This window comes from Amblyomma maculatum, unplaced genomic scaffold (genome assembly GCF_055883805.1).
Source record: "Amblyomma maculatum isolate TAMU_Amacu unplaced genomic scaffold, ASM5588380v1 scaffold_27, whole genome shotgun sequence".
Classification (NCBI taxonomy): domain Eukaryota; kingdom Metazoa; phylum Arthropoda; class Arachnida; order Ixodida; family Ixodidae; genus Amblyomma; species Amblyomma maculatum.
In genome coordinates, this window is record NW_028146752.1 from 1,736,104 (window position 1) to 1,759,154 (window position 23,051).

Here is a 23,051-nt window from a genome sequence, read left to right on the forward strand (position 1 = left end):
GTTTTATGAGAAATTGCTACATTTTTATATATTGGTCCGGCTGATATGCCAACATTGCTCCTGTCTTGGCACTGCCAACATAGGCTATCAGCTGGCCGTGACCCTAGTGTCACATACTGGCATGCCACTAGTATTTATTGGCACATGTGACATTGGCAATAAACCGGCCGTGCCGCTAGTATCACATATTGGTATTTATTGGCATGCAACAAGTATTCATCGGCACACGTGGCAAAGGCACTGCCACTCTTAAGCCACCTTTAGCCATGCAGTTATTTCACCCTTGCCCTTACTGCTGCCCTTTGCTTAACTGTCACTCTGACAATTGTGGTTTTCTTATGCAGTCATTTCTCAATACCACCTTGCATGTCATCTCCCTAAGGAGCCATAAAAACCATGCAATTAAATGAGGCAAGCAAAATATTTTCCGAAAACATTTTATTGAGAGCTTATATACATGTACATGCCACAAGGAGATCAGAGGGCCAAAATACAGTGCAGGGGGCATTGGGTACAGGGTTAATATGGGAGAGGCTAGTAGGTGTAATTGGAAACAGGGCACTAAGCAGCACATGATCAGGTAGTGCAGGTAGAGGTGATGGGGTGCAGTGTGCATTGGTCATGATGGAAGGGGCTGGACATGTTGAGCAGGGTTGATGCACTATAGCCTTGTAGAGCGAGAGGTGTTGCAGGAATAGGAGGCTGAGCATGGGTGCATTCCAGGGCAGTGTCCACCATGGATGGAAAATGGCAGTGGACTGTGTTGAGCATGATAGCTGGCATTGAAGGTTCAATGGATCAAGTGATGAGGTTGAGGGGGCGGGAGAAGCGCATGGCCCAGGTAGTAAGCTGGGCGCCCCGCAGGAAACAACCATTCAGGAACAGTTTGTTGAGGAGATTGGCCCGTGGGTCACACAAATGACATCTGCACAAAAGACAAGCATATATCACCATAAGATCTAAACTCACCTTCTCAACACATCCAAACACATATTTGAAGTCTGGGTGCTCTATACGATCGAGTACAAAATACAGAACCCTGCTATAGTAAAACCTGATATAGTAACGTGAAACTGAAGTCCCAGTTCATCGTCCATAGGCAACTGTACATTTTCCCCCTTTACAGTAAAGATGGCGACGACTCCCGCGCACAACCTAGAGTCGCGAGGCCAAGACTTTTTGTATTTGAAAACATAACAATAACCCCGAGTGTTCGTTTAGGTGGCTTTACTACTAGCCGTAGCAGCAGTCAGAAGAAGCCTACTTTACAGAAGCCTTGGAGCCGTGAGGAAAAGCGCGCAGCGCGAAGAAGAAAAAAGTAAAGTTGTCTACAAACATAGCAAGTAGGCGGCGTGTTCCATTCAGAAAGTAAAGGAGTAAAAGTGCAGCAAGAAATAGGAAAGGGAAAGAAATGGGTGAACGTTCACTGCAATGTGCAGTACAAATCATGAGGCAGTGGTGGCAGAAAGTGGAGGTGCAGCGAGTAAGGTCTTACAGCACTTGAGTGCCATGCGAATTTATCATTTATTGCCTTTTAAAAGACAGAAAGAGCAAAAAGGGACACCATGTTCATGCAAAGCTTTAGTTTTTACATGAAATCGAACTTGATTGCATTCGTAATCACGTCTTCATGATTCAGAGGTATTTCCACAAGATGTAGAGAAATTTTATAATGAAAAAATCACACAAAGAGATGATAAACGCGAGATGGAAGGTATTTAGGTTTTTTTTCATTAAGCAACAAGACGTGTTCAGTAAGTGCCTATTTATCTACTAGACAGCACTTTCAGGACCATGTCATCACAGACCACTGATACAGTAAAGACCATGATATAGTAAATATTTTTGCTGGCCTCAATGGCTTTACTATAAAGGGGTTCTACTGTATATATTGAAAGCCTATGCCAGACATTCTTCTTTTAGAGCACTTTGCGACAGGTTTCTGGGCCTGCAAGGGCATGCAGCATCTTATGACGTAGGGATAATAAACATATATGCAAAATAATATCCATTCCAGATACAAAAGAGAGATATTTGGAAGGAAAAACCTGCTTCCGGCAAACCGATAACTTCAGGTGGATGCTTAGTGTTCATATAGAATTACAGTTCCTGAAAATATGACGGTTCAGGCTCCAGAACTTTCAATTTTTAAAACATTCTTAAACATTCCTGCAATAGACAATATGGATTACTAAGCATGCAAAACTGGATATTAAAGAACACATTAAAGAATATTTTTCTGCAGTACACCAGTTACAGGCACGCACACATTACTGCGGCCAGAATAAAGAAATAATTGCCCTGACAGAATCAATCAAGCTATCTTCAATCAGCTAACTGAGAGAGATGTGTACATCGCATATATTCTCAAGGCTGTGTACGCATATAATATTCTCAAGATAACCGTACCATTTCAAGTTCCAGCTTTTTAGTTTTCACAGCTTTATTGGTTGCTGCATTCTACTATAAACAATTGCCTTACTTGTAATGTACCAAGGAATAGTTTTCATACAGTGCTGATTATAAATTAGACACCAGAACAACATGCACACAAACAAGAAAAGAAGAACGGGACAGAGCGCCATTCACAACTGATTTATTGTGAAGAATAAAGTACATATATATCTCACTGCCGGCATATGCGCAAGGAACCCATTCAGCATCATATAGTTTAAGGTATGTTCAAGAAGCCCATGCCTCATACCACAGCCTCTTTCTCCTGGAAAGCATTTCTTGGACATATAGCTTATCCTAAACTACATGATGCTGAATGTGATGTAGCTGATTGTGTTCCTCGCGCATGTGCCGGCAGTGAGATATATATGTACTTTGTTCTGCACAATAAATCAGTTGTGAGTGGAACTCTGTCCCGTTCTTTTCTTGTGTGCGTGCATTGTTTTGGCGCCTTCAGTTTATAATAAATAAACACGGACAAGCCCAACAAGAAGTTCTAGTAATCATACAGTGCATGCTTGTTCAACTAAAATTATTACAGTCAGCCTGCAATGAGCAATTGAGCAAGTACTAGACACTTACTTTGCATAGGCAGGAAAATGTTATGCTAGATCTGAGTACAATGATATCGCACTTCCTTATCAGCTAGCAGCCTACCAGGTATGCATTTTCCCTCATCACAGCTCATCATATGGCCATACCATCGGCAACCTTCCACGTGCAAGATTATATTCAGTTAGGCATACATGGGTGATTTTATGTCCAGGTACCAGGTGTGGTGCTCGGGCATCTGATTTCTTCAAACCAATTCGTAGTAGTTGTTGCTATAGAGAATAGTAATCTGCCTGAATATCTGAGGCCAAATATTATTTTCATTGCTTAAGCACGCCTTAAAATACAATGCTTGATGTGACTATGAGGTCATAAAAAAACGATACATCTAGCATGACAGTGATTTTTCACTTTCACCCTATCACAAGTTCCTTGAAAAACCAGTTTAATCCTGAGCTGAATAGTTGTTTCGCACACATTTTATATTTCAGTATCTTTAAAATGTTTATATTTTGTGAATATATTTCAAAATCAAAATTTCCTAACAGCCTCACAAATTATTTTTTTTTCAAAAATGGACAATATCTTGTACTCAAATTAAAAATAACATTGTGTCTGGAGAAGTAGTACTGTTTGCAGACCAAAACAGCGCATACGCAAAAAAGCACCAATATCGCTTAAATTTAATGTGCACTCTTAGAAAAAAAGGTAGTGAAAACGTAGTAACGGCTGCTGTTACAACGTTTTTTAACCCTTACTACATATGTACTATGTTCCTACGACTTTGTCACTACCTCAAAGAAAAAATAAGCAGTAACAAGGTAGTGAGGTCTGTTGTTACTACGTTCTTTGGCAGTTACTACACTTGCACTACCTCACTATTGCCCTGGTAGTAACCGTTACTACCTTGATATGGAAATGGATGATCGGAATATGCAGGTGTATGCATACTAACATTTCTGGTGACATTGCTACTCGGTGCCCCACTTTTTTATATAATGAAAAGGGCATCCTAAATGGCAACAAAACTGCCAGTGCTGTTTTTGTTTTCAATAATACATATATGCAGCACGTATGTGTCCGATTCTTTAGTTAAATTTTTAATTGCACTTTTTCAACGACCTCAAACTACTGTGCCTGACTTGCACTCATTTTTCCTTCTGGTTTTACTGCAAGATGCATCCATGTTCAATGCTTTACCCTTTTGTGGTGGGGTATTTTTTTTTCCTTGGACATACGATGCAATTTTTTTAATCCGTAAAGTGAGCAGTCATTGTCAGCGACATGTGTGCTGTGTTCCAACCCTTACTACAGCCTCTCCATAGGCTAGAGCAGTTTGTCTAAATAAAATAAATAAATGGTAATAAAATACAAAAGTACTCTTTATTCTAGAGGCACAAAGGAAAGAAGTGTAAACATTTTCAACTAAACAATTGTAGCCAGCCTGCAGATAATACTGCCAGTTCAATCTGTGATCATTATTTCTGGCTTCAGTACTAGCTCCTTCTCAAAATACAGGTCTAGAACTTGGAACGATTGCAGTTCTGCAGGCTGTATAACTCTCTCTTCTGTTGTTCGACAAACAGTATATGACCAGCGGTGTCGCTGAAACAACACAGTTCTAAGAACACTCACATGAATAAAGACTGACCCACAGTACATATACAGAGCTATGATCTGTCCAAAAATAGGCAGCAGGTCTTTCTCCAAGACCACTACATCTAACACTTTGTATTTACAACTTGCAACAGTAACGGATGACACTCCCCACACAGGAACACCTTCAGGAAAGACTTCATGAGTGAATGGGGCTAAGTCCTCCTGTCTAAGAGGCTTGGCCTTCGTTGTCTGAATGCCCATGTTTAACTCATCTCCAGACAGCTCGAAGCTCTGAAGCAGCTGATGCCGTTCTGCGATTGACTTCGAAATATTCTTGAAATTTCTGTTGCGACATGCTATCATTTTCACATATTGGTGTTTTGCTTCGTGACGCATGCACCAATATTGTTTCAATGGGCCCAACTGGTTGATCAGCCTTGGATAATGCACCAAAAAATGGAGCTTCGGGGTCATTTTTCCAGGATAAAGAGCTACAAAATTTGTCAGAAAAAACCTAATTTCTTCTTGAAGGAAAGCAATATGGTCATGTGGGATATCATCGGAAAATATTATGTCAACAATCCTCCTGAGTTGAAGATACACTTCCCAATGCTCATTGAGATCTGGAACAATGTCACCAAATATAAGTGAAAAGAAACGAAACAGGCACCACTTCTGTGATGCAGTGCCTTTATAAGCAGCTTCCCCCTTCACAAAAGATTTCTCGAGTCCTTCAGGTTTGTTTTTCCTGTCGTGTGGCCCAAACTCAAACAAAGTGACACGTTCCAGATCAGAGTAACTCATTACTTTCGAACTGATGAGGCCTTGTAAGATCTGTCTTAAAACATGAGTTATGGATCCTTCGAGCAAATAATGCATGATGTCAGGCGGCAGTTGTTGCGTCACATCAAAGTAATTGAGACCTGACAATGGCGACATACTTTTCACCCCATGAATTGCTGTACTTAGTGGTTGGTTTACAACTGCAAGTTCAACATGCTTTTTGTGCGCAGTTGCATCTCGTACCTGTACATCTTTTTCGTGGAAAATTTTGCCGAGTTCTGAGAATGCCACAGTGCAAAAACGGCACGGGTGCCCTCGATTGAAGCAGCAAGTGAAACCACCTAACCTGTTCATTGAGAGGTTATCCCCACAGAAGGCGACAAGAAAAGCTGTGACTCTCACAGCTGTTGCATGCAGCTGCACAGTGAAACCGGTTGTGCTTATAGCTGAGAGCTCAATGATAAGTGGTCCCAAAACTGCATCGATTCCATGCTTAAGAATAAGTTTGTATTTTGCAATAATTGCTATATGTATGGCACTAAGCTGGGACCTGTAACGTGCGTGAAGGTTCAATACACTGAAATACACAACAAGTAGCTTGTGCACGTTGCGCTTGGGTCCTATCGGGTTAACAATCTCAAGTTCATCTGTATAAAACACAAGAAACAGTGTGAACTGAGATCCTTCCTGTATAAGTGCTGACAGCTTTTGCTTGTACATGAAACCATCACAAAAGTTGTGCAATAGTGGAGATGATTCTCCATTTGATGCCTCCTCATTTAAATGACTGCGAAAGGATTCTGAAAGCATTAGGTTTTGCAGAACATTAGTGACAGGAATATACTGGAATGTTTCTCCAGCAGCCAAGACATGCTCCACAGGTTTTGTGTAAGGAAGGCATTTCTTGGCAAACTGCTCTCTCTTGTGTTTGCTCACCACATCTTCAAAAATCTCATCCAGAAAGTCACAAGCAAGCAACGTGTGCAAGTCTTTTCCGAGCGGCAGAGGATGAATGTCTTGCTGAATCTTGGTGGAAAAAAGGCGAAACATATCGCACAAAGTCACTTTCATATGGCAAATGACGCTTTCCATTGTAGAGTGTGGCAACTTGTGTACTTCTGCCATGCGGAAGAAAAGTAAACACAGGTGCTTCTTCATTCGCGCTTTGAAGTCGATAGCTCCACTGGCAGCTGAAAAACCAGTACAGGATGCGACCTCTTGTTCTCCATCGGTATCGTCCATGAGGAGGCTAGAGCTTAGCAGTTCATTCCCACTTAAAACGTCGCCTTCCGCAATGGAAGCACTCGCCGAAGCGTCCAACCGTAGCTCACCACTACTGCTTTTTTCCGCGACAGCGGCATCGCCAGGCGTGTCGAGGTCCATATAGCTTCTGTGGTCCCGATAAACGTGCCTCCGATACGACTCAAAGAGACGGTACGTCTTTGCGCAGCCTTCCACACCACACATCACAGAAAAATTGCTATCATAGCGGTGGTCCCCTATGTGCCTGACCACTTTGCAAAACTTCACAGACGTAAAGGGACAACGCGGACACGTATGAATCATTTTGAAGCACGTATACTTGCGGGTGACGTATACTTCGCTGTCACACCATTAGGCCAGCCATTTGATGCACTCTGTCAACTGCAACAGCTGAGAGAGGCTTGGTTGATAAACATTTCCGAGGGAGGTAGATAAAAGCAAGCTGGAGTAGAGCAGTAGAGACCTCGGCAGCGCCGCTAGCTGAAGCCACTTTCTGAACGGAGCCTCGAAACTAGCGAAAGTGACCTTGGCCTGTCAATACAGGCACAACAAACATAACTGCGCTACGCGTAATGTCTGAAAAGGTAGAGCAGTGACAGGAGTAAACATGGCCTCCGTGATGAGGCGCGCCGACGCGCTGCCGCCGATCTCGGAGGGCTCAAAAGTACAAAAAAAAAGCAACTTTCTTTACTTATTGGTAGGTGGCGCTTGCTACAGTACCAGAAAGGGATCGACTTCAACTGGTCTATCCATAGTACTGGCCATGGGTTCTTTATAACTTGTCCATACGTTGTGTAGTCTTACTTTTGCTACTTTTGCAAATGGCGTGTGTTTTGCATCAGTAGATAGAAGAGCCCTCCTTTAGAACAACCGAATTACTACATGTGCTGGCCCTTTATCCTGCTATAAGCAATGTCTTCGTCGCCGATCGAATGCCTGGTTACCTGGAAAGGCAGGAAACAGGTTCTTCTTGTCAATGGAGATCACAAGAAGTCCGATGTGATTGATGCTGCCATGCTGACGGAATCGTGGACATCGTTGCAGTGCGACCGAATAGAGGTATGCACATTTTTTATACGATAGATTTTAATCGCTTGCTGCTTTCAGGGCCTGTACTTGTGCATATAATCGCGTTCTAGTTATGCGCTTCAGGCCAACGTAGTATCGTGGTTTGCTTATAGGCCTGTGCTGTGTCCAAAATTTGCGTGCAAGCTTAGGATAGACACCGGTGCCAGATGTATATATATCAGAGCCTGTATCTTAGCTGTGAGCAACAGGCGAGCATGCAATAGCGATGCCTGTCGCGCTGTTAACTGCAGCGCTAGTGTTGCTTCAGAAATTGTTTCCAAATGGATCATGACTCCGTTAAAAACGGGTTCTTTTTTTTTTTTTTTTTTTTCTACACTGCACTGCACGTGTGCGCGCCTCGCGGAGCTGGAGCGGACGTTCGCCTTCGCAGGGTTCAAGGTACGCGGCGCGCACACGGGCTGTGGAAGAGTAGTGTGTTTCCATACATGCGCGCGTGGAGAGTTTGGAAGCCATCATAATGTGTAGGCCAATCTTATAAACAGATGGGAAACTAAGTAGTTTCAGAATGCTCGTAATGAAATAATTACTAAATCAATTGTATCCACATTCATTATTATGTTTTTGGCTTCCAATTCATAAACACATTTTTGTTGTAGGTCTACAATTCCCGCTTTGAAACATATGTCGAGGTCCCGGAAGGACACAAATTTTGCGATGGCGACAAGATAAATCTGGTTGCCAGTGACAGCTGTGATGAAGAAAGCTTGCCACTCAAAACTGGGTTAGTAGGCCACCTTTAACCCTGTGCTGGAGCTATAACATGGGACATTACAGTCATGATACTTACGGTGCACTTAATTCCATCCTCTCTTTTTTCAGATCTAACGATGGTCCATCAGTGGTGGCTTCATGTATCAGTGGTTTTCAGCAAATGCATTATGAACTGCCTCCAGTTCCAGTTGACATCAAGTTCGACATTGACAGAACAACATTAGGAGAAGTGTCGAGTCGCACAAAAAGCCGCATTGTGTCTTGGATTACATCCCATTTGCTGACAGTTGACCTGTAAGTACCACTTAGTAGTGTTGTATGCTCAAATCCTGCTCATGCAACCTCTCTTGCGCTCGCAGGTATCCTGGGAAATTCTACGAGCCTGCAGCTAAGGCTCTTGTTCTGAAATATCCAGTTCTCCGGGATGCGATGGGAACAGGCTTTGTAAGTTCCCTACCTGCTTGCCAGTCTTTGTAAACAAATAGCTGGTAATATCTTCCTCAAAAACACCTTCCGAGGTTACTCCTACTATCAAAGTATAAAAACGAGCCGTCTTTTGAAGCATAAAAGGAAAGTATCTGTAAAATGCTTTGCACTGAGTAGGTTACTTTTTTTCTCAAAAAGAGAAAAAAAAAAGCATGCGATGAAGTGACTAGCCATGTATGCAACCCATGCTTGGGTTCATATTGCGACTGGTCGACCCATCAAAGATGAGACAGGCGAAGTGTGTGTGCACTTGGCGACGTCCGGTGCACCCTGTGCTTGTGTCGCGTTATACCGGTGTTTTACGTGGTGTGTACGCCTCTTGCCGCGTAACATCTTGGTGGAGGTGCGGGGTCACAACAGCGTCTCTCGTAGCCTGAATCGCTTTGGAATGTGAAACCCCACAAACCAAACCTCATCACAGCTGCTTCTTTCCCTGTGTTTGCATCATATGTTTTACATACTGCCTGGCAAGCAAAATTTCACCTCCTATTTTCTTGACTGCTTACTTTTTTACTTAAGGTGGTATTTTTCCTTGAGGTAATATTTTTTTCTCGTGTGGAATTCACTGCTGCTTGTGGACCATTCTGGCATACATTGGGAATGTTCTGTGCACATGCATTGTCTCCTCTTCAATGATTTTACAAGGCATCAATTAACTGCAGTTTTTTGTGAACAAAATTTTCTTGAATATTGGTGGGATAGAACACAATACAGTAATTAGATGTGAATTCTCTTATGCCCTTGCAGGATGTTCATGAGGCCCGCACATGCACTATGGTTTGCAAACATCTTTGATAGGGAATTAAGCATGTTAATTTGCAGCTTTAATAATGTACTGAGCAGCAGGTGCGTCCACAGATTGCTCATGCATTTCGGCTCGGGCTCGAACAATGCAGTGCTGCTTTTAGCTCTTTTCCTGCAGTAAGAGCAAGTGGCTTGTGCGGAAGCATTTATGATGCCTATTGCCGTTTGAGTCTGTTTTCTTCAAGGAAAGTCTGTATATATTGTTGGCTGCTAGGCAGATGTTTAATTGATTTTGCATTTCCAATGTGATGGTTTTAATTTACAGGATTCTTGGAGGGTCGCATTTAAATACAAGATGTGCAATATTCGAAAATCTGTGGATAATAATCCTAAGGTTGAAGAAGCAAGAAAGAAGTTTTGTAGGAAGGGGAACTTTCAAGACAAATGTCATCCAAAGAAGCAGTGCCGCCTGGTAAGTGAAACCCCTGATTTACACCAGTATTACAAATATCTGGAAAAGTTTTACATCTTTTCTAGCTGGGTTATCTGAAAAGAAATGTTGCAAGTTAAAGTGCCCTGTGAATGTCATTGCACACAAGTAGGCGCAATTTATTATAGTAATTCTGCTTTGTTTTGAGGTGGTGGTAAATACTGACTTAAAGAACAAATTATAACAGCCAAAAATAAAAACCATGGTATTGCACTGGTGAAACAAGGAAGACATAGCCACAAAAGTAAATGGAAGGCAGGAAATCGGTGCAGACCCCTCCCTGGCCACGCATTTCATGAAACGAGAAAAAAACTGCGACTACAACACCTGACTCTAGAACTTGCAGTTACTTTAAAACTGTAGAACAGCTGAAATTTGGAGAAAGTTGGTGCTTTATGCTATGTAACCAACACACAGTGGCAAAAATAAAAAAAAGCAGAGCAGTAGCTGTATGTTTAACTGCTGTATTAAAAAATAATTATAGTAAAATCTTATTAATTGGCCTTTTAATACCAGCAATATATTAGAATTTTCCAAAGGTCTGATTGATCTATTGGCCTTAAAGAACTGCTGAAAACTATTTGCATCACAGCAATTTTATTTAATGAACACTGGGATTAGGGTTATGCATAAACTTGAGATGAAAGTAAAGAGCAAACCCGATTTTTCTTGGTATTGTGAAGTGCCATGTTTTGTGAATACTGTTGGGATTGTCGAAGAATTGCTTCAAATTTGCAACTGTTACCATCGGCCTTTTGGCAGTGCGACACAGTAGCAGTGATGCCTCGTTACAAATGGCCCTGTTGCGTTTTGAGGATGCTTCACCGTTTAGATGGTGACACTTGCTATCGGCACCGTGCGGAAACCCAGCGGGTAGCACTCGCGGTGAAAAGGCAGTGCAGCGCCACGAGTGGGTGCTGGAGGATTTTTGCAGGAACAGGCGTGGCCGCCTGGGTAGGGCACGCACTTGAAAGAGGCAGCCATGGGAATGTAATTGGGGTCTGCGCAGAAAAATAGTGGCAATTTTGGCCAGCTTGAGTGATGTAGTGATGCATAAACAATGCGAGAGCCACACGGCACAAGACGTAGAGGCACGGACAAGTCCTGGCTGCCTGCTGGGCGTTTATTTCTCGGCTGGAAACACAAGAAACAAAAAATGACAGAAGGAGAAGCATGCTGTTGGGGAAGGCTGAGCAAAAAGCTTATATCAAGCAAAACAAAGGTAAAAGCAAAGAAACGTTGGGTCCTGCATCCCTTTTCAAAAGCTGTTAGGTTTGCCAGAGCAAAAGAGATAGCAAACTGTAGCCTACACAGTTAATTGCAATACCTAAAAACGCATGCAATGGTGGAATTATAAGGAATTTAGCATTGAATGGAAGGAAAGCACTTCATAAAGGTAAGTAATACAGCTGTAGAGTAAGGGCTGACAAAACAGACTGATATTCAGTTGTGTTCAACCTTTGCACAGGTTGTAGATCATAAAAAAGATTTTGGAATCTTAGGTCTGCGTTATCTAAAAATATGATAGGCATTACTTGTGATATTTTACTCAACTGTGTTATTTTTATCATTTCTTTTGCAAGTCAACTGGTGCTTTGGAAACCGGAGGCGAAGAAGATGATGGAGTCGTTGCTGCTCACATAGAATTCATAATTAAAGAAGTGAAACGAAGCACACCTGACATCGCAAAATTGAAAGCTTCAATGAAGGCCACCTTCTCATCACGAAGGAAATGGATTCAAGAAAGCAGCCCATCAACAGCGGTGTTGCTGGAAAGGTACCCAGCGCTGGCACTTCGTGAACTGGTAAGGTTTTAAGACGTGTAGCATCAGGCCGGTTTCCTGAAATGGTTTTTGATGATGGGTCGTACGCATGCCATCAGTCGGGCTTCACAGAGACATGCAGTATATAGTCGGCTGTTGTAAGAGGCTCAATAGGTTATGAGAAAATACTCTATTTAGTTTAAACATTTGCAGTGTTTGCAAAATCAGGATGCAGAGATCCACTGCAGAAGGTAAAACAGAAAGATTGCATTTTTGACAACATAAACTGACATAAGCATGGGAGAAATATTGCTTGGTAGGAAACATTTCAACTGAATAATTTGTCTTCATCTGGGTGAGCACAGTCATCACTGGTAAGGGTATTTAGAACTTTTATCTGATGGGGAGGAACAGGTTAGGTTTGCTGGAGAAGGGTGAATATGGGTGATTGATAAAGAGTGTTAGTGCTAATTATTTATTTGGTAGACTAAATGGGCAGTTTTGTAATCGTAAAAACATTGAAATATAACTGCTGAAGCCACAGCGGGTCGTGAAGTAATCATTGCTTATGTTTCGGCTGAAATTTGAGCACTTCTGCATAATTGCGTTCCTCTCTGTCCCACTTTTGTATTCTATGTGCTACTAAAAATGTTTATGCAAGGTCATGATTGCAGTCGCATTTGGATGGAGGGCGTTCTTTGAGGGGCATCTGCTGCTTTATTTTTAGTTGTGTTTGCCTATGGATACTGCATAATTTTCCAGCTGCAGTGGTTGGAAGAAATGCTAATGCACCAGTCAGCGTGCATGTCAGGCAAAGAGATATAGGCTCTGAATTTCGGTTCACAACGGGTTCAAAGATGCATTCCCAAAGGTGATTAGGAACAATTAGGGAATAACAGGGTGGAGACGAAGGACAAGGAAGAAGACAACACCTGCACTGTTGTTTTATTAAACAATTAGGGATTGATGGTAACAACGTACATAGTTACGTTTATTAATGGATTCACCCTTATTCCCTCAGAAAAAATTTCAGTGCATCACTGATGACATATTTAAACAGAAATCAGAATGATGCAACCTCTAAATTATGATGAAAGAAAGCAACTATGCAGCCTTTGGACCAGCTTTCCAACTTTGCACCAACAGCACAACTGTCCAGTGCTTGGCTTGGACACTTGTGCACGAGCGACGTGATGTCTTTTTGTATTTTGCAAATATTGTGCTAAATTCCCCCTATCATTTTTGTTCATTTTCAGCTTCGCCAGGAGTTCATGAGTATTACACAAGTGGACTTTGAGTCAAAGTTGCTCAGCTTTATTAACACACATGGAGAGAGGTGTCTCCAACTCCTGAAAATGTCCCGTACCGCAAAAAGTGCCCTCGCCGAAGCAGAACGGGCGATTTCAGAGACAGAAGGCGACTTGAAGAAATGTGAGTGTTCAGAGCTTTGTCTTTTAGTTTATGTTTTTATGTTTTTGTAATCGTCTGGGTGTTCTATGAATTTTCTTTGTGCACAGATTACTTCGCAGTTGCTGTCCTGCAGCTCCTCCCGCACTTAGTGAAGGAGCAGCCCTATTTTCTGAGAGGACCAGTAAGATTATACTGTTCATTTTAATTGTAGTTTGCTTGAAATTGTCTCGTTTCTTATTAATTCTATTTTATTACAGGACAGCTACCCCTCCCTTGTCATGAACAACAAGGCTCTAATTGCCACAGAAATATGCGCCACTTTTGAGTCCTACAAGGTGGAAGTGATTGACCTGATATCAGGGACAAGTGCCCTCATGGAACTTTATTGGATAATGAACATCCAGTATTCTAGCAGGAATAAGAACACATTTGCTCTGATGGAGCATTTCTGCGGCCTAAATTCGGCAGCACGGTCACCCCTCGTGATGCGGGCGATCAGCTTAATTGAGAAAGTTTCAGTCAACAAATAAAGTTAAACCTTTTGAGCTACACTTGTGTTGAATTTGTTTTTTGAAAGCCATATAGGCCCACTGCTTCATAGTGCTTCTAACATGCTATTGAGGTTAGTGGTTGCCTGGCCGTCAAACCAAAGCTAAGCTTACTACTAAGGTAGTAAACGAGGTTGTTGCTGTTACTACTTTAGGTAAGCTACCATTCTTACTACCCTATAGTAGTAAATGTTAAAAAAGGTAGTTGCTGTTGCTACCTGTCCACAGGTAGTAAATGTTACTACCTTTGCAGTTACTACGTACAGTCACTACCTAGGTAGTCATATATGTGACGGTTGTTGCTACCCCAAAATGTAGTAACCTCAACTACCTTTTTTTTTAGAGTGTGCAACACACGAACTGAGAGTTCACGCAAAATTACAAGTACAATAGCCCTGTGTACATGGACTCGACAGCACCGGGTTGAATCAGCGTTGAGTAAGCAAGGTCATCATTCTCGACCCGGCTGATGTCTACATGAACTCGCTTTCTAGTGAGTAAGTATCGTAGCAGAGATTCGAAGCTATTTTGCAAGTTCTTACTCGTATTTGATCCCATTGCCTTTTACTATCGAGAGCTTTGATTACTTTTTATCGTTGATGAGCGCTAAAATGCATTCATTTCGAGTGACGCTCGTGGCCGCTCCAGAGGCTTTTTCATATCCCAGAGTTCCCCATAACTAGACTCCCTGACTGGACAGCGTCTTTAGATAAGCGGGTCAAGCGAATTGACCTACCCCCTGCAAGCGAGTTAACGCGACCCGCTCCGCCGCCTATTTTACTCGATCCGACTGTGTATACATGAACCCCAAAACTGATTTTTTACTCGACAGACGTACTCGACCCAATTCTGCCGAGTTCATGTATACAGGGGTGGAACGCACGTGTAACAAGTAACAATGCTGCTAAGAATCCAATCTGCTTTCTTCTGGCTCATCCAGTTTTCTAAAAAAATATCTTGTCTGACAAAGGAGGATATTTGGAGTTAAGCAGCTAAGCAACACAAGACCCATATGCTTGCTCTAACGCATGACTCTTCAGTGCACTTACAGTTGCAATTTGCTTGGTCATGTGGCAGTTCACTAAACCGTTTAACTAGACATGACAATAAAAAAAAAACGGGGGATAATTTCTACTTTTAGTAAGACATGCAAAAGCTTTTTTGTTGTTGACATAGCATTCAGAGACTGTGCGGGAGTTTGGCAGTTTTATTCGTCTTATTTATACGTCTTAGTTGCAAGGGGATGTAGAAAAAGAAATATGAGTAAGGAATATAAGGAGTGGTAACATCCCGAAATGAAACTAATGGACCAGTGATGCACACTGCGTATCTTAAATGGCGTCACTGGTAACATCAAACACAGAAAATCGTCCTTGAGTATGACAAATTTGAAGCCCAGGAGGTGAGTTGGTTGTGGGCAGGTAGTTGGAAAAGGGCAGTCCCCCTGAGAGGTAAGCGGCAAGATCACTGCCACCCATAATGGGGAAAGCCCTGGCAAGCATGCAGGCAAAGCTGCACATATATAAGAGCAATAAAAGCACAAGCAATACACCCCTGAATCAGCAGCTGCACTAATAAATTGCCTTTGTCTTGCAGCCCACCCCTCCTGTACTGTAAGCAAGTCTGCTTTGTTTTCCGAACTCAGAAGCATATGCAAAAACAAACAGAATGTTCTCTAAAATTAACAAACTTTGAACGAGTACTTCATGATCTCTTTTCTGTAAATGTCTTGCTCTTGGGTTACAGAATAAATTCATTGCAGCTGCAAATAAAGCTAGTTGGGAGCTAATGGCGAATCTCAATGGCTTGGGGAGAGAATTATTTATAATTGTCACTTTGAGCAAAGTAAATAGCCTGGTTTAGATCAAAGTAATATTACATCTAAATGGCTGAAGCCAGTGTAGGCAACCAGAAATGTACAAGCAGTCAGTAACTGCATGTCTGTATGAACACATACATACAGTGCAGGTAGCAGTAATGAAGGGAGGGTGGAAGGCAAATAACCTGAGCAATTCTGAATGGCTTTCTTCTCTGCAACCTCTATACAGGCTTCCTGCGAATTCTTGTAATGCAAGCATAATCAAGTATGCTAAATATTCCATCACTTAAAGCACTTGCACTCCCGTGTTACGCAAATGACAACTACTTCATCAGTTCAACAAGATATGTCTGTTATTGTGCTATTACACCACATGTTCACTCAATCATGCCTCCACTTGAAATAGTCACATACTGCTGAGACAAAGCAACGAAATATAGCACCAGCTATTAAAGCACTGCCAGGGACATGAAGGATATTATTTTCTGCATACTGGTGGGCAAGACTTCTGAACAAGTAAGTCTTGAGCTAAAAAGCCAGAAAAAGTCATATAGCATGCAATCATATAGCAAAAAGCCAGCAGAGCATTTAAAGCCTTTATATAATGCAAAACAAAGGCAATGTGTCATACCTACCGAGGCAATGTTTTCTTACACACAGCATGTTTCATGGCAAGGCTCCCACAGTTGTTGACAGGTTATGCAGCACCAAAATGTTGACGGTGTTGTCTGCCTCACATTCAGGCAGCACCCCTTTGATGGCAGATGATTGCTTGTGCAAAAGCAGTGCGATGATACAAGTGGAGCAGCTGGACTGCGGGCGTTATAGAGCAAAGAGCCCTAAATGCAAGGAGAAAGTCCATTAAATCGATGCCTCTAAATTATGATAACAGCATACCACGGCTCTTCTCCGTTTAGTTAATCTATGATTTAAATTGAAAGCTGTCTCAAAAAATGGACTAATTGCAACTCTATGTTACACATGGTATAACATAGCTGTGCCAGGGCGGTGGGGCGATCAGTTAGCATAACGACCGGAAAATGCATACTGATGTTTCATGCAGTCTTGATGCTGGAGAAAAGTGTCATGGTGCGAAGAACAAAATTAAAAGCACGCACGGGCGCCAAACGTGTGCTACACAACCGACGCGACTAGAGGTGTGCACGGGCATAAAGTTTGAGCCCACCCGGGCCTCATGATACAAACCCGAACCCGGCCTGGAACTGAAATTGCCTGAGCCCACCCAGCACTCACATTTAAGGCTCCGGCCCTGCTGGATATGCTATAACAGACCAGTTGCAAAACCTACAAGTCGGCTTCCCTGTGAGGCAGGAATTCGTGCACCGTGGCGACAGAACCTGATTCAGGGATAATAGTTAGGTGCAGTACATGCATCTACCACAGTCCACGCTGCTTGGGATGCAGTTCCCCACGCACAGGCCATTGTCAGAGAAAGGTTTGCGGCATTCTTAACACTGGAATAAATGGGGGAGCACTGTCACCCTAGGGGTGAAGAAAGAAAATTTAGAAGAGGGACACTAACCGGAGAGGGTAATAGTGGGGCGACAATGCGCACGCGAATAATACTGTGACGAATGGGCAAGAGGTGCGGGAATTACCCTACCCGTCAGGCGATGTGCTAGCACTGTACCCAACTATTACCCCAAAGTCTATGCCGCCATTGTGCAGGAATTTCTGCCGCACCGGAAAGCAGACGTGTAGGTTTTGCAACTGATCTGTTGCAGCTGAAGCAACGATACAGAAAGAAAAAAATAGGCGGCAATCCCTGGCGATGTATCGCGCGACGACGACGCCAACGCCTGTCGCTGCCGCTAGTGCACATCGCACAGAGCGAAGGACCTCAGCGACAGAGACGCGTCTTCAGCCTTGCTTTGTTAGCGCCGCCTCTTCGTTTGGTAAATCAGTACAGTTACGCTATATCCAGTTTCTTGCACTAAACAGTAACACTGATAAAATTTCTTGAAAAGCGTCGAGCCCCCCCCCCCCCCCCCACCCAGAAAAAAAAAAAGAAAAAATGGACCCAGCGCAGCGGCGTGCTACTATACTGCGATGCAGACATGATTGAAAGCAGTGGCGTTTTTCTGCAACTTTCGAAAATTAGCAGTATCTAGCCACACTAGCCTTTTTTGTTTTGCAACACTACCCTACCAAGCTTTTACTAAACCGTCTCGATGCGCTCATATATGCACGGATCAGACGAAATGAGCATCTGCAGGATTTTCGCTCATACCGGACTAGGGAAACAAACATTGCATGCAAAAAAAAACAACGAAGGTGAGTACCCCAAAGCTTTTTGCGATTGGCTACCTCGCGAGCTGGTTCCAGCATCATGAGCGATTTTCTAAAAACCCAGAACCTGGGCGACAGCGCCAAGCGGCAATGCTTTAGCGGTCCTCAGCGCACTGCGCATCGTACTGCCGCGCGACTCATGCGGTTAGCGTTTTATCGCACCAGACACGAGAAAATATGCTTTTGCCTGGACTCCGCCGACTCCGTCCGAAGTCACCTGACTGAACCCGAGCGGCCGAGCCACGCGACGGCTATAGGCAACCTGCAGTGGCCAGGCGGCGCTAGTGGAGCGCAGCGTTCAGCGCCGCCAACGGCGGCGCCGAGTAATCTGAGTAGGCTGGCGCGGTCGGGTTGCGTTCGCGTTGTACGGCTAGAAGCATCTCGGCTCTCATTTTCTGCAGTTTTAAGGCAATCGAATGTCTTGAGAGCTACTTCCGAAAACCAATACTGACGAAAGGACACCGCCTGTTGGAGAATGCTCATGTTTAAAACGTGAACGGTGTCGACGTCACCGCGAAGTGCGCGCCGCTCGCGACGGAACACCCCCGCGCACAGCTTTGAATGTCGCGTGAGTAGACGGAATTTTTTTTTAACGAAATTTATTCTCTCAGGGCATTAGTCGGATATGTGATGATGAATCAAGAAATAATTAAATGAATGAAAAATGTTGTAAACGTAGCTTTTCATTCACCTATTGCGTTCACACCTCATACCCAAACATTGAAAGTGCAGAGAGAACCTGAGAAGAGATTGATCGCCGTTTCTTCTTTTTTTTTTTGTTCTTGCTGTTTGATTACAGCAGCATAATAATTTCCTCGCGGTTTTGCTTTAAAGTTTAGTACCATGACGAACACTTTTGTTCGTGGTGCACCTTTCGACAGTGCTGCGGAAGTTACAGGAGGCATGGTGCGGTACCCGCTACGGATGTCGTGGCGATTGCAAGCACTGTGCGGTTGTAGCGTGCGTCATCAACGATAACTGTGCGTGCCGGGGGCGGGGAGTAGGGGGCCTCCTACACCGTTGGAAAAATAAAGCCCTTAACAACAACAATAACTGGCATGCATTTTGTATCTCCGTACCTCAAGCTTGGGGAAAGCCGGCGGGAAATGCTGGCACTCAACGGCAAAGCTTTCGTAACGGAGGTCGTTAAGAGTTAGAATTTTTTACTGTTGTTACTAATGATGAAATATTCTATCGTCTGAGACAAGAGACTCTTGAGTAGCTTGAGCAGTCGGTGAAAGAAATATTTGGCGCGGAACAATAGAACGAAGTTCCATTCTCAGCGTCCAGTATCACGGGCCTCTATACACTCCGCCACTTCAACTTTTTCAGCACCTTAAGAACTAATTTACAGATAAATATGCTTATTGAAATCTGTAATTGGAAGTTTTGAAGATATTTTGGCTTTGTGGTTCCGAATAGACACCGCATTAGAAATCCGGTTCACAGATCCACGAACATTTTTTTTTTATTATTTCGCCTCCGTTGAAATGCGGCTGGAATACGATACTGCGGCTGCACGGCTTTGTTGATTTTCTGGACGTATGCCACTCGATCTTGCACAGCATATACCAGTACACGCCAAATTTTACAGCGCGTACTGAGTAGTGTGCCCCAACCAGCGTGCGACTCCCCGAGTCAGAAGTTTATACCGTTTCCTCCGCTCACGGGCAATCGTTTTATTTTACGTTCAGCGCTCGTCTTGTTGTCTTCGTTCGTCCCTGTCGTGTTTTTCGCGCTGTTCTACACAATGAATTACCAACATGCCCAAGCTTCTGTTTTAACGTCTTATTTTAGCTTCTTGGCGTCTGTACGCCAATGGCCCCATAACAAAACAAATTTCAGTTACATTACTCTCTCGCAGCCAATATCTCCTTCTCTCATCATTCTCCCAGCAAGCGGTACGCTTAGGTCTCCTTCGTGATTCTGGTAGTCTTTCTCGCCGCCCTTGCGCTTATTTTTATTCTTGTTCACATCCGTAGTAGTCGAAGCATCGCACGAGACCACTGAAGTCACTAAATGAGTAAATCACACTCACTGGGATAACAAAACGCGAACGCAGAAGGAACACAGCGGCCGCAACATATACGGCGTCAGCTTCTGCGCCGACTCAGTATTAGCTCCCGTCGGCCGCCAGGTGGCGCCACATGTCTCAGCAAACTCCATTGCAGGTTGCCTATACGCCGTTCCAGCCACTGTAACGCCGTGAATATCCGAAGTTGGCTTTTAGGGCTACGATGCCACGCAGTTGTTTACTTTAGAAAAGCAGTACTCAGCAAAACAGTAACGGTTTAACTTGAAATAAGCTGCAAAATGATCGGCATCATGTCTCGCACACTTGAGAACCACTTTTGAAAAGTTAACAACGTAAGAAATATGCTAAAATAAGACAAATCTCCCTAGCACATGGTTTACGCAGCCTGCAACAATAAAATGTAAGACAACGCTTGTAATTTAAAAAATGCTCAATCTAAGAGGCTAATATTTTGCTCCAATATAGATAAACGCTTTATGAAATCTGAATAAAAAAATTTGAAAACGTACATGGAATATTTCTTGAAGGAAGAAGCATTTTTCGTGCGCGGTGCCACCGAACGTCGAGCCGAGCGAACGAGTGGCCGTTGGATGGACGAAAGAACGGAGCGCCCTCTTTGAAACAAAATACAACTGTCGCCGTCATGCCGGCTAAGCGGTTGTCGCGTCATCCTTCGAGCTTTTTCGTAATCGCTTTTTCAGCAGCAGCAGCATAGGTGCGCTGCTGCTGCTGCTCATCTATGTAGGACTCTGTGCCAGCAGCGAAGCGCGTCGTCGCCCTGGAGAGGCGCCTAGCTGTTTTGTTTATAACACCCAAACCTGTTCAAGTTTTATTTTGTGAATGCTGTGTTCTACTACGAATAGTTTGCTCACTTTTAGCATACCAACGAAAATGCTTTCATACAATAGTGCTCAATTGAGTGGAATATTTCAATCACCCCGAAATGAGGATTTGAAGCAAGTTTATTGAAAATTATTCAGCTAAGCTTCTCAGTATCACGACTCGCCACCTCTTTATAAGCTAGTTGCATGCGATGCTTACATTTTTTCTCATATATCCGCACCGTCAGCATCATTCTATCTGCTAGATTAGTCGTTTGTTGGCCCGATTCATTAGGCGCTTGTTTCTTTCTCACAGTTTAGTTTCTTGCGTATATTTTATTGACCAAGAAAATGCGGTAAAAGCACATTTCTCTATGCAACCTGTTATGAGAGCCCGGAAATGTTTGAAAGAAGTCTCCAGTCTGTTAGCGTTTGTGTTTTTATTACTGCGCAATTCCTTCCCTTGGGCGGCGGCCGTCCGCCCCTTGGACCCTGAGTGGTGCGTCGACCCGTCCACCGCTTTGGCGCACCTGCGTGGATTTCGACGCGCGCATGCAACCTCGGACCTTGCTCGCATCGCATGCGGTGAGAGAGTGCGATCCGGGGAACGACAGGAGTGCGAAGTGGGCGAGGACGGGATTGAGCGGTGCGTCAGCACGGAGAGCAGGCGCTGGAAAACTGTGCGAACGAGCGTGTGCGAAACAAAGATCTCATTTTAATCCAGTTGTTAATATACCCATTGTACCTTTTCGTATTTTATTTCTGTTTCCAGTCTTTTCTTTCACATTTTTTTTTCGTTCTAATGCGAACAAGTCAGTTTACATGTGGGTATCTTCTCTCCATACACAATATTTGTAAAAAAAAAAAAATACCTTCCCCCCGCACGCCTGTAACTGTTCCACCACGGAGGTAGTTAGAGAATAAATAAGGTTTGATACCGAATTAAGCTTAATTGTAAAACATTGACCGCTTTATTTAGTTTTTGAACTCTACAGTTATTCCTTCTTGCCATATGTAGCGCAAGCATTGTATTGCAGTGAACGACGACGGAATCGCGAATTTGGAGGTGTGAATAAAAGCGGAGAAACGTTACAGACTTGTTTTTTTCTCGCACTTGTGCAAAAAAAAATAATCCAGAAATTCAAAAATTATGCTATCAATGCACTTGCATGGCGTCGAATCAAATGTTGTTCTGCTGAGCTGCCGTTCTTGTATACTGGCTGCTACACGAAGGTATTGTGAGCACTGTGTGGCGCTTCTTCTTCCACACGGCTGAACGTGCTGCAGCCACCGTAGTGCTGCTTCATCTTCATCCTGCTCCCTCTTGTAGATACCCATCGTCATCGCGGAGTGTGTTTGGCTGCAGTGTGCGACCAAGGCTTCAGGTCTGCAATAAAGCCTGATTCCCCAAGTCCGACCTTCGCGTTACCTTACACGTGGTGGAGGTGCGCCTTGATTTCCCCGCTGCTTCGTCACCTGCATCCACCTGGAGCTTCGTTCTGGCCGCCGTTTGACCCCGACCACCATCGTCATGACTCAAGAGGGCCACTCCGCTACTTCGGCTTCTACCAACTCGACTCCAGCTCCCCTTGCCACTTGGACTGTCAGCAGCCGTCAGCGCGACCCGCAGATGTTCGCCGGTCTCCGAGGCGACGACGCTGATGACTGGCTCGACAGCTACGACCGGGTCAGTGCTTTCAACCGGTGGGACGATTCGCTTAAACTAATTAATGTGTCCTTTTATTTGACGGATGTGGCCAAAACGTGGTTCCTAAATCATGAATCGACGATTCCTGACTGGGCTACCTTTAAACAAAAGTTACGCCAGATTTTCTGCGCTCCTACTGTTCGCACGGAGTCCGCCAAGAAGAAGCTAGAAGCCCGACTTCAGCGGTCTAATGAGACCTATACCTCTTATATCGAAGATGTTCTAGCACTTTGTCGGCGCATAAATGACACCATGTCAGAGGCCGAGCGGGTTCGGCACGTCCTTAAAGGTATTGGGCCACTCGCCTATAACGCCCTGGCCGTGCAGAACCCTACCACAATTGACGCCATCATATCGACCTGTCAACGCCTTGACGAACTACAGTCAATACGCCTGCAGCCTGATCCCACTTCATTTGGTTTCACTGCCGAAGCTGACCTCCGTGCTCTTATTCGCGGATTAATTC

At 43.7% G+C, this 23,051-nt stretch overlaps 1 protein-coding gene and 1 long non-coding RNA gene across 2 annotated transcripts; one reads left to right on the top strand and one right to left on the bottom strand.

The window, feature by feature from the left end:
- Positions 1 to 468: 468 nt before the first annotated feature.
- Positions 469 to 20,718, bottom strand: LOC146170937 (uncharacterized). Its single transcript, XR_014703061.1, has 3 exons — positions 20,566 to 20,718; positions 16,347 to 16,550; positions 469 to 925 (listed from the first exon to the last, which is right to left on the bottom strand). It is a non-coding gene; the product is annotated as an uncharacterized LOC146170937 (long non-coding RNA).
- LOC146170938 (uncharacterized) lies at positions 7,460 to 13,874 on the top strand. The gene is made up of 9 exons (XM_084586693.1): positions 7,460 to 7,710; positions 8,337 to 8,461; positions 8,560 to 8,745; positions 8,811 to 8,895; positions 10,007 to 10,153; positions 11,755 to 11,976; positions 13,191 to 13,365; positions 13,452 to 13,525; positions 13,602 to 13,874. The coding sequence occupies exons 1-9, from the start codon at positions 7,564 to 7,566 to the stop codon at positions 13,872 to 13,874; spliced, it is 1,434 nt and encodes a 477-aa protein (XP_084442819.1). The 5' UTR covers positions 7,460 to 7,563.
- Positions 20,719 to 23,051: the final 2,333 nt, after the last annotated feature.

Coding starts and splice junctions, on each gene's coding strand:
- LOC146170938 (XM_084586693.1), top strand. CDS start 7,564: ATGTCTTCGTCGCCGATCGAATGCCTGGTTACCTGGAAAGGCAGGAAA. Junction 8,462..8,559: donor AGCTTGCCACTCAAAACTGG/GTTAGTAGGCCA, acceptor CTCTTTTTTCAG/ATCTAACGATGGTCCATCAG. Junction 13,526..13,601: donor CCTATTTTCTGAGAGGACCA/GTAAGATTATAC, acceptor ATTTTATTACAG/GACAGCTACCCCTCCCTTGT.